This window comes from Topomyia yanbarensis, chromosome 2, assembly GCF_030247195.1.
Source record: "Topomyia yanbarensis strain Yona2022 chromosome 2, ASM3024719v1, whole genome shotgun sequence".
Lineage (NCBI taxonomy): Eukaryota > Metazoa > Arthropoda > Insecta > Diptera > Culicidae > Topomyia > Topomyia yanbarensis.
This window is the reverse complement of record NC_080671.1, coordinates 338,800,309-338,812,537: the sequence shown is the minus strand read 5'-3', so window position 1 is coordinate 338,812,537 and position 12,229 is coordinate 338,800,309. Positions and strand designations below refer to the sequence as shown.

The window sequence follows — 12,229 nt, the reverse complement described above, 5'->3', positions numbered from 1 at the left end:
AAGTTGGCCACGATTTTCGGAACCACGAAGAGCCGCGCTAGTGCGGGCTGTGAGCTAAGCTGCGATTATCAAGTAGCTCTGTCTCTTGAGTAATTAAAATTCATTCGAACTAAGTATGCGCTGTCGTCGGCTCCCCTCCGCATAACTGATGACGGGCGAGCCACTTAAGCCGCAGGGAGCTCTTTCGACGGGGAAAGTTACAAATCTCTTAAATACTTTTAAGGTTCAAGTTACCTTTTTTAAGCATGTGTTAGAATTGAACGCTTGGTAGTGTGCGTAGGAAAATTTGTGTTCAGCTTTCCCACCGGATTATCCATTTAAACCTTTTTAAAACTCTAAAAGAAGAATATCAGTCGATTTATTAGATCATCACGATTCAATTCATGCAAAATACCTGCTGGAAAAACCATCGGCTTAGCTAAATGGTGCTTTTGAAAAAGTGGCTGTGGTTTTTTCATTGCGCAGTTGTGTTGCGTACCCCAGCTCGGTGTGGTAGTGTGATAAAAAATCACAGCCACTTTTTCAAAAGCACCATCCAGCTAAGCCGATGGTTTTTCCAGCAGGTATTTTGCATGAATTGAATCGTGATGACCTAATAAATCGACTGATATTCTTCTTTTAGAGTTTTGAAAAGGTTTAAATGGATAATCTGGTGGCAAAGCTGAACACAATTTTTCTTACGCATACTACCAAGCCTTGAGGTAACTTGAGCCTTAAGACACTTGACTCCTAATGGGTTAACCAATAAAGTAGATACGATAACATCTGTTAGGAACACACGTTCTGACAGCAGACAGCACCGTCAGTCAAGTGATTTTCCATTTTAGGGAACCCCTTTCTCATCAGAAGACCATAAAGAACCGCTGCTGCTGGAAAGAACGGATTTGTCGTAATGGTGTCACCTGTCGCTCTTAATTGCCCATCGTCATCCCGATCTAATTGGCCTTGACGGGAGGCGGAAATTATGACAGCTTGCTGCAATCATCCAGAGTTGGTTTTTTAATTTATTTGAACAAAATTTTCTTACTAGGTCAGCGCCTTCAGCAATCCGTTTGATTTGCTGAGCTCTAGCGTCAATTAAAAATAGTTACGTAATTCCACGCTTGAACTACTGCGGACAGGCAGATGGATAAAGATACGGGCGCGCTCAAACGATGTCAAGCCATGATCGGGGTGATGGAATTCAATTAAATTGTTTCCAATTTACCGCTCCATCATCATTGTTCAACAAAATACTAACTCTAATAGGCGCTAGCACTAGCTGACAGAATAAAAACCTCGTATAAGTCTAATCACCAGTTTCTTCTTCATTTTAATTCGAGAATACGCACTGAAACAGTAACCGCTGCCTTGCCGACAACGCCACAGCTAACGAAGATTCTGAAGCATATAAAACAAACATTCTTCGTTTCATTCAGATCAATTAAAGAAAATTGTCTCTGATTATAAACACCCATATGTAGGTCGATAAACATCCAGTGGAACTCGTTGCCATCGGCGTCACACTGAACGGCGGCTGTAGGCGCAAAGCACTCACGGAACGACCAATCTTACTCCGACGAGAGACGAGTATTTTCGTCTATCATCAGCCAACAACCAACGCAACGTCGCTATTTTCCATCAACCTACCTATCGCAATAGTGCCCCTGCATCACAAAAAAAAATCAGAAATCAAGGCATGCTACGGCACCGGTTCGCCCCATCGATGGTCAATTTTATTTACTACCCCCTTAATTGATTTTTATTGGGCAGATGAATTGACTGTAATTGAATTCGTTGGTATGAATTAAAAATGCACGAAACAGAAAAGGCGGAATGGGTTTTTGCCTACGGGATGAGGTTCTCATGCGACCGCCCGGTATGAGTGTTGGGTTTTTTGTTATTATACACGAAGTATAGCACGAATAGCACGAAGTATGTAGATAGTTTTTTTTAGAGCAGTGAAAAATTTTTCAAGAAAACCCTGAGACGGGAAGAAATGTACAAAACTCTAATATCTCAGGGAACGGGTTTGGGTTGCCATCACCCGACCACGCTAAAAAACCACTGCTCTAGCCCAGAACCTGATTCCTCCCCGGCACTACCTTACCTTAGTAGGTTTTTATGTACATTAGCACCCACTCTAATTCAACTACTCACTAGTTCGTTGCTTCCGCAGGGTTACAGCACCATTCCTCGACACACCACCAATTCTCCACCATCCCCACAGACTGGCAATTTCTGCATGGCAGTCGGAAAGCTGGCTGCGAGTCGAGACTTAGTGCTCCTCCCCTACGAAGACAATCTGGGCGGCAAATTTCTAATTCGCCGATCCCTTCGGCTCCCTTGTGCCATTCGGTACCACGATTCGGCTCCCTTGTGCCAGTTAGCACCGCAACTCCCTTCTCATCATTAAGCGCCGTTTACTCGTTGAGCTCCCGACTTGTTCGCGAACTACTCGATCTAGTCCCCGACAGTGGACCTTGTCTACTCCGATGGAGAATTCCCCGGCGAGAGAAGTTCTCCCAAAACCACGTGTCGAGATCAGTTCAGCAATTCCGGTGGAGCGGGGCGTCCGGCTGATGCCCCGACGACCTGCGACTGGTGGTATCTCGTCGCGATCTACTCAGTCTAGTCCCCGGCGATGAATCTAGCTTACGCCGACAGAAAGTTTCCCGGCGAAGCAAGGTCTCCCGATACCGATTCTTCTTTTGTTTTAGCACCACAATTTCTTGAGCCCTTTGGCTCCCTATACGGTGCCATTTAGCACTGCAACTTATTTAAGCCCTATGGTTCCTCTCTCCTTCCTCGATGAGCCATTCAGCTCACGCCCTTGCTTGTTCGCGAACTACTCGGTCTAGTTCCCGACAATGGATCTAGTGTACTCCGACGGAGAATTCTCCGGCGAGAAAGGTTCTCCCGAAACCGAGCGGTAGATTCCCCCGATACCGTTGTTCGTTTCCGACAGTCATTTAGCTCCCCGCTTCGTCCCGATCTGCTCGATCTAGTTCCCGGCGGTGAATCTAGCCTACTCAACGGGCCAACCAGTAGGTGCTGAGGTCCATCCAGCAATTCCGGATGGAGTGTAGCTTCCGGTTCACTGGCGCTCCAACGACCCACTGCCAGCTGTACGACGCGGTCTACTCGGTCTAATCCCCAGCGGTGGACGAGCTATCCGGTAGGGTATCGAGGTCGGTCCGGCGATTCCGGTGAATGATGGCGTAATCTTTATGTCATAAGATGTTTCTGGAAAATATTTTCGGATCGATTGGTCTTACTTTCCTTTTGATAGTTGCCAAGTAGTTTGTTGAAAATTATGCTCAGAATTCTTTCAGTACCCTTCAAAATACTTTATCAGAATCCTGGTGCGAATTCCAACCCCTTAAAAGAGTTCCATCAGAATCTTGATTAAGAAAAAAACGGAAAAAGAACCTTCAGCTGGATATGTTTGTATTCAGAAAAGGTCACCTCAAAACAATAAGTGACGTTCAGTGTTCGAAGCAGAATTTCCTCGAAATTCTTTGCTTTTTCCATAGGAATCCTAAGCAGTGATTCATCAGAAGCCTGCACGGAAAAAAATCTGTTCATAAAGGGTGTACCACATCAAATTGCATCACGGAAAAAACGCTTTACAAAATTACCTAGTGGACCGATCCTTTTCAAACTTTCAGATAGGAAAATATAACCTAGTAGTAAGCTTTTGGCATATTTATTTCATTCGGCTTCTTCAATACCATAACTGTACGCTTACGCTTAACTCCATTCATTAGGTTCTGTACAACATCTGGCTGCAGCTTCTTCTGTACGGAAACTCACTTTTGCTAAGATTTGACCTCATTGGGATGCTTCCGTAGTGTCTGCTTCATAATTGCCCAGTTTTTTATGGGCCTTAGTTCCGGTGCGTTTGGGTGGAGGGGGGGGGGAGGTTGGTGTAAGTTCCTGTCCTTGGGAACGAAGGTGATCCCGTTGACTACCACTCCAGGACAACATTTGTCTAGTAGCACGAAACTAGAACTGGCCGGAAGATCGTAGGGCCCTCGTGTCGTTTCAACAGAGCAAGCAGACGCTTCTGTAGACACTCCTTGAGGTAGATCTCTTTGTTTACCCTCCCGCTATTCCTGAACGGTGCACTCCGTATGCCGTATGAGCAGATCGCTTGCCAAATCATGTATATATTGGCAAACTTTGAAAATTTTGGCTTCCTTAATTCCTCCGGAAACATCAAACTTGTGCTTGGCGGTAAAAAAACAGTAGCCCGGAAGTCCACCTTAACGCGAGCCTCATTATCCATGATGAGACAATGAGGCTTCTGCAGCATCTGGGTGTACAGTCTCCAGGCCCGTGACATTCCCACCGTATTTTGCTGTTCGTCACGATGTGGAACCTTCTGCACTTTGTATGTATGCAGTCCCCCCACTGAACGAAAGATTTGGACAGAATCAACGTATTCCTCATCCCTGACCTAAGCATTGGAATTCCACTTAAAGGCTTTCACTACACGCTTGTGATCCTGATCACTAATAGAACTAGGGCCGCCACCTCTGGAGAGGCTTTGACCCGGAGATTTTCACTGATCTGGTGGGTGGTGATGAGACAGAAATTGGAATCAAAGCAATTTCTAGGCATTTTGGAGCACTTTAATCGCTTTTTATTACCACGTTAAAGCAAAACTGTAAATTTTTCACGCTTGAGAACGGTTTTATCGGTTTAATGAGGTGTAGTATTTCACTTCCCCGACTAAGTGCCAAGAATACAAAAGCACCAGCTACTCCCACTGTGGAGGTCGAACGAGCATTGCTCTCCTCCACAACTAACAGGAGCAGGAGAGCAAAGGAGGCAGAGCTGCGACATCACACTATGTGATGTCGGTTATTCGTCGCCAACAAATTTCAATTTCACAACAAAGCGACAAAACTCACCTCCCTAGCAGAGTTAAAAATATTCAAATTCATTGAATGAAAATTGATCATATTCAGCCGCATTCATTTTCAATATTCAGTGACGCAGCTGAAAATGTCAAACGAACAAACCGCCCATTCATCCATGCAGATTTTCATTCGGCTCCGATTATTACACGAGGCGACCGTGCAGCAACGAATCAAACGCATCAAAGTAGGCCCTGGCACAATGTAAGCGATGATGATTGTTGTTTCATATGCTTTATCGACATTTGAAAACATTTTCCTAGATAATTAGTGTAATGAATATATTGTACGATATTCAACTGAATGAATAAGATGGATAGTTGAATGAATATTTTTTCTTTTCACCGCGAGTAGCAACAGGTCCATTTTCAGCCGTTAACAAAGAGCTTCGATTATTTTTAACTCTGCTCCCTAGCCCAGTTAAGGATTGCTGCTAGAGTAGCAACAACACCGCAAGAACTCGTTTGATGTTGACCTTGTCAGTTGGATTAGAACAAATCTGCCAGACCTTAGTGCAGCTGGTGATAAGCACCACTAAGAGTGAAATGATTGGGTAAAATTGCAGTAAAATAACTTTTTACGCCATTTTGAGCGACTTAGTGGAATGCAACATTTCAATTGTAGCACATAGCGAAATATTACTTTCCTTAAGCCTCCGGAAGTCGCGCATATGGCTTACCGAACGAGCAGCCGCTGGTCCGCTAAGATGATTTCGCTAGATTTTCAGAGCAGCGTGCACTCAGTACACTAGCACGACTTCCGGAAGGTTAATTTGCAGTAAATTGTTTTTCATTTTCATTGCTTTGTGAAAGAAATTAGCAATATTTGGTGAACTCTTCGCCACCTTGAAACGAAGGGTTAGTCGGGAAAAATAAATCTGAACCAGAGTAATAGTTAATTTAGACCTTTTAAATATTTTGTAAAGAATCAATTCCAAAAAATTGAACCTATGCTTCTTCCCATCAAACCCGGAGAAATTGATGTAAAACCCGGAGATCGCTCCCGAAAACCAGAGTCTCCGGGTCAAACCCGGAGGGGTGGCAACCCTAAATAGAACATCCATTCTGACCGTATTTCTCTTTTCGTTCGATGCTCAGAGTTTGGTAATAACGTTTAATCACACGACTCACAGTTGACTTCAGCACGATTCCGAGTTGTTATCCCGATGACAGAGTTGAGGATTTTGCAACTGCTTGCGACAAATCAATAGGGATCTTTAATTTGAAAAAATTATGCAAGTTTTTCATATGTATTGGTAGCGGGTGTCCTTACGAGTACACTCATATCATTCTTAAACTTTAATTATTCTTTAATTATTTTTAAATTTAAAAATATCAAATTAAATTCAACCAGCAAACTGACAGTTGTCCTACTAAATGACGTATCTGCTAATATCTCGTTCGCCTCATTGTTAACCGGGACAGCACCCCACACAACATGATCTGGTACTTTGTCAATCCGCTAGCAGCCTGCCATCCCAAGTTTAATCTGCAAACTATGGTAGATCTGATAAGGCAACCTATGGAGTCGTGCAAGTCTCATGGGTTTGGATGTGTTATTGTCCTAAAAGGAAACAAACTAAAAAATGTTTTTTTCAATAGTTTCGGGCCAAAAAATTGAAAAAGGACTGAGATATTAACTCACGGTACTAATCTGCATCAGAAAATGCCTTAACCCGCACACCCCTAAAGATCCCTATTCGCGACGTTACTTTTCAGGTGATACCAATTTTTCCAAGTTTCGAAAAACTGACAGCGATAAAAATACAATGTAAACAATACACTCTAAACTACTACTATCTAAATTTTCAAGAGAATATACCCAATGGGTTATTTTCTAAAGCGTCTTTTCCATGATATAATGTGAAGTGGAACACCCTTTAATACACAAAAGAGAATTGTAATTTGCCGAGCCTCTAAGACCCCTGGCCTTTTTGAGAGTTAACTCTAAGACAAGACGTGATATAGGGGGGGGGCGTTTTTGTTCTAGTTTTACGTCATAATGGTTCAGCTCCTGATTGGTTGATTCTGGCTTTTTACACTAAACGCAATGCTACTGCAGGGATAGCGAAATGATGTTTGGCAGTGTTGCTATTTATTTATAAGAAACAATGTCATTACTGTTGACAAATAAAATTATTATCGTTAAAAGAGTAAAATTGACTAAATTGAACAGAAATTATGCGGCAAAGTAAAAATCATGCATTTACCGTATCTGTGCTGGATTAATTTTAACAAAAATAAGACAGAAACCACACTATAATCTAAAATTTTTCAGAATATGGTTTCATCAAACCTTACTAAACACCCATGACACGTAAAAACGGTACCCTTCATCAATATCGTGGATTCAAGATAAAAAATATTGCCGGCATAAAATAAATTAACAAGACTCCATTTTCATTAATAAAAATAGCAACACTGTTCAGAAGATTTTGGCAGGGTGAAAATGTGCGAAGAGAAGAATGTCGAAGGAAAATAAGAAGCCGATTGTCACGTCTTTTCTTAGGGTTAACTAAGAAATTAAATTGTCAAAAAGCTGTGCAAAACATTTTTACATCTACTTTGATCCCTAGTAAATGTACCTATTTAGCATGCCCAATATTTGTGCAGCTTAGTTTGGTGCAAATAACAACTGGGATGCCCAAACTTTTTACGACGGTTTTAATTTATATTCTCTATTCACATCTTACATATAAGAACACTTATAGAAAATCGAAACCATTATGCTATTGTTTTATCAGTCGTACAACATTCAATGGTTATATTTGGGTTTGACTGAAAACACTCCTGCTCGTTCCAGTGACTTTACATTGTTTAGCTAGACCTTTACATTTTATTTCATTTGATTAACAACATTTTCTTTTTTTTATTTTCAGACTAGGCACGTTATGATTTTACCATTATTATACAAATATTTTCATTTTGATTCACACTGCTTAAGTTTTACAGCCTCACGCACACCACTAACCGATGCACTCTAGCTTCTAAAACCATTTAAAACTCTCGCGGAAAAGGTGTTTATAACAATACTTATATTCGAAACCTTGATAGATCCTTTCCAAACTATCCTTCCGTAACAAACCCACGCTTCAGTAGTACTCCCCCATCTACGAATCAGAACAAAAACCAAGCTCACGATCTATTCCTTCTGTCCACTTGCAGATGCCTGCGGTCTGTCAGATGTGGCCCACATCGAATCACTGCAGGAAAAGTCCCAGTGCGCCCTGGAGGAGTACTGCCGGTCCCAGTATCCCAACCAGCCGACCCGCTTCGGTAAACTGTTGCTGCGGTTACCCTCGCTGCGGACAGTTTCTTCGCAGGTGGGTTCAAAGGTGCTACTTCAAATGCCGCGAGAGCATACAATTACTAACCTACCCTTTCATGCTTGCAGGTGATAGAGCAGCTCTTCTTCGTCCGGCTAGTGGGCAAAACGCCCATCGAAACACTGATACGGGATATGTTGCTGTCGGGTAGTAGTTTTTCTTGGCCTTACCTACCTTCGATGTGACACACGGCCGTGTGGCGTCAACTGACAACGACCTGATCTTCACTGATGATGGGCGGCACGTCGTCCACGGTAGTGGCCGCAGCAGCTCTTCAACAGCAACAGCAGCAGCAGCAACAACAGCAACAACAACAACAGCAACTTCATCAACAGCAACAACTTCAACAGCAGCAACAACAAAACCACCACCACCAACTTTCACAACAGCTGACACAGTCACAGGCGCAGGTCGCTGCTTCCTCCTCCGCACTCGGAACGCTCTCTCCTTCCTCCACTTCATACTATAGCAGCTGCTGCTCGGACGTTGCAGCCGCTGCTCTATCGTCCTTGATGGCATCCACCAGCCAGTTCACTCAGTTCCAAAGTTCGCTCAATTTTGCCAGCAATAGCATCAACCACAACAGCAATAGCAACTGCAGCAGCAGCACAAATAACAATATAAATAGCCTGGATCATCTGTCAACATTGGAGAGCTCATCGAACCAAACGACATCACAGCAGACACAGGACGACTCAGAAACTGAGCAACGCCAGATACGACAGGAACAGCAGCAGCCGCAACAACACGAAGGTCAAGAAGAACTACCAGCTATCTTGATGGGTGCTAATATTTTAGAAAATAGTAACATAGCCAACATAAATCTAATCGACAGTGACAGAAACAACGACTCGGACAGCAATCACGACAGTCTCCGACACCATCAACACCATCGGCAGCAGCAGCAGCAGCATGACACCGAAGCCAACGTTTCGGTCGTCGATGACGATATCAACTGAGCTGCTCGTGCCGATGTGCTATCCTATTCTATTTCTGATTTGAGGTCGGCCATTTTCTGAAATTAAATTCAACTGAAGCAAAAAAAAACAAATCCATAAAATGCTCAAGATTAGTTAAAAGAAACTATTTTCGGTGCCATCGACCCCACACTTATAGCGAAAATCGTAAACATTCAAATAATAGATCAAAGTGCAAAATAAAAACGAAACTTATGGATTTCTCAAAGAGTGAATCCTTTGTCGTTGTAAATCTGAAAATTGTTACAAGCAAGCAGCGTTTTAAGAAAAATCGAGTTGTAATCAAAGCGTACTTCAAAACATGCAATAATAACACACATTCTTGTGAAGTTGTACTATTTTTAGCTGAATATTTATTTATTGCAAATTGTACAAAAGATCCCTCTCTGTGGCCCCTGCTAGGAAAGTGCTAGTGGTTTACTTAAATACAACAGAAGAAAACTTTATTATTTTATTTTCCACTATTCGAAACAATTGCTAGGGTGACCCGCTCTTCCCTCACTTATAAAACAATCGCAATCTTATGGCCGTCCATAGACTCGACTTTTGTACATATATATAAATCGCAAGAAGTCGTCCCCGCGCGTGAAGAATTGAAAGCCACAATCCAGCCCGCTTCCAGTTGATCGATACCAAAATCCCGATTTTGCAAAAGTAAAACTCAGAAAAAACAGCAACGTGGTGAGGAATAGAAGCAAAAATATGATTCAAACGAAACATTAGAATAATAACTGTCAACCGCAACAACATCAAGAAATACCAACTCAACCTATGTAAATTTATATGGATGTAAACAAAGCAAAAGTTAAACCTAAACAACAATGAAAGTCGTGTAGCATCAACCACCTAGTTAAAACAATGTAACTTTTCTATACCTGTTATCTGTACATATACTAGTGGACTTGTGGTCGCGGGAGTCATCCGTTTTCGAAATCAAATCAAACCTATTTTTCCATGCTTGAAAGAGAGAGAGAAAAATAATAAAAAAAAAATCTTCGTTCTGTTCCTTAGTTTAGACAAAATTGTTTGTTTTCCTGCAATATTACACTAAATTGTACGTACTTCTCCGTTGTTTTCGAGTATAAGCAGTGACTAGTTAATGAAAGTAACAAAAGTGACAAAGAACACTGAATATGTATGTACGAAAGCAAAAGCAAATGTGACAAAAGAATTTGATGATAAGTTACGGTAAACGAAAATTGAAAAAAAAACAAAGAAAAAAAAACAAGAACAATGTTGGTAAGTAAGAGCAAAACATATTTAATTGAAAGTAGGCTAAGCATAAGCCAATAAGCAGTGTAATAATCTATTGAATATAAAACAAAATCATATTATAACATTTAAAAATGTGTATATAAAATAAATTATAAAAAATCAATATTCCACAGGTGACCTGTTTTCGAGTTTATTTTGTGAAACGATCGTGCCCCGAACATTGACAAAGCCCACATGGCTCCACAGATCCCTTTAAACTTGAATCTTCCTCGCCGTGCTTCTCTTCTTATAGAATCAGTCAGAACTGTACTAGAGATTCGATGTTAATGAGTTGCCAATCGGTATTCTGGCGACGTAGCTCCTGCTCATTCGTACGGTGACCCTCGAAGCGATCAGTCGATCTTTCCATTCCGTGCAGTGTAAGCGACAAAGAGTAGTGCTAATCCGCTTCTAAGGCTATCTTGTTTATTACGCGCCTCTTCGAGTTTTTGGAATTTTGAAGTAAAAAACTTCTAAAGTTTCAATATGGAGGTCCCGTTTCAAAAATTTCTGCTGAGATGTATTCTAAGTCTTCTAACTTCCGTTGTACTGATCGAAATCGCTATATTTTTGCACTATCTGATCAGGAATATGTGCACGTATATTGTGTTTGATTCCGTAAAATGTACGTCTACTATAGATAACAAAAATAATGTATTATGTGAAATTGGTAATTATCTGCACTGATTGGTCCGTAAAATTCAACCAAGCAGCGAGCGTTGCTAGGATTGCCTCTTTGTTATCCATTGAACTTCACCACGTATAACAACCGCACATAAGAAAAAAAAATTGTAAGTTTACTTTCTTACCTCGTAGTAGATGCTACATATTGTGTCAGCTCAAACTCTTCGGTTGGAGTAATTTCAGGCATCATTTCATACAATGATGCACAGCGCCCCATCACAGAAAAAGCAGAAGGGGTGGTTGGGTGCGAGAGAACCGAGGGTCTGCCCAAAAGGGAAAAGGAGTGTGTCAGTATAAGAATAAGAATAGTGGCAGATGTGACAAATGCAAAACAGATTCAAGATAATCTGCATAAGGTGTATGCATGTGTGTACAATAATATTTTTGGTGGCAAACGCTTTGAGAGGCTGAAGGCACTAGTTTCTATATTCAAAACATTGTTTTAATTAATTTTGTTTTTAAACATCTTTTTTTGGGAAGTGAATCAGTATTTACGCAATGTCGATCTTGCCAATCGTAAAACCAAAACTCTTGCTTTACGTATGCCTATACCTTATCCGGTACCATCTTGGGTTTTCACGTCATTTGCATTTTGACAAGACCAAAATTTTACAAGACCATAATTTGTTGTTGGAACGGTCTATCCCTGAGAATGATCATAGGAAGGGCAATCCCTCGGAGAGAACCCCGCTCTCTTGCTCTTTAAATGATGCGTGGCGTACTCAGATAAATTCGTCACTGCGGTGGAGTGTGCTGTTTCGTTAATTCCGGAGAAAATTTCGAATAGGACGTAAATAACAACGAGAGATTCTCTTTGAGGTCTTTATCTTCTCTTTATCACTCGGTCGTTTCGACATTTAGCACTCAACTCTTTGCATAATATTCTAGTAAAATCCATCGGTTTTCGATATATACCGGAAAATTAGAGCGCAGTGTTACAGTGACGTCGTAATAATCAAAAGAGAAAGTAAACAAAGAGAGGCTCTCAATATTACTTACGTTCTAGTCTAAATTTTATCCACTATTTTCTTCTGATAAGCGGTAGTGCGATTGACGATTTAATTAACATTGGTGGTTGTGTTGTG

At 41.4% G+C, this 12,229-nt stretch overlaps 1 protein-coding gene across 2 annotated transcripts in view; it reads left to right on the top strand.

Annotated features, from left to right (window-relative positions):
* Positions 1-8,435, top strand: part of LOC131684044 (nuclear receptor subfamily 2 group F member 1-B) — a 209,114-nt gene extending 200,679 nt beyond the window's left edge. The window contains exons 4-5 of one of the 2 annotated variants that reach the window (XM_058966560.1): positions 8,069-8,226; positions 8,298-8,435. In XM_058966560.1, coding sequence (XP_058822543.1) covers positions 8,069-8,226; positions 8,298-8,414 — 275 coding nt within the window. In that variant the 3' untranslated portion in view covers positions 8,415-8,435. Of the gene's footprint in view, positions 1-8,068; positions 8,239-8,297 lie in introns of both variants that reach the window. The other variant, XM_058966559.1, reaches the window with a different exon arrangement.
* Positions 8,436-12,229: the final 3,794 nt, after the last annotated feature.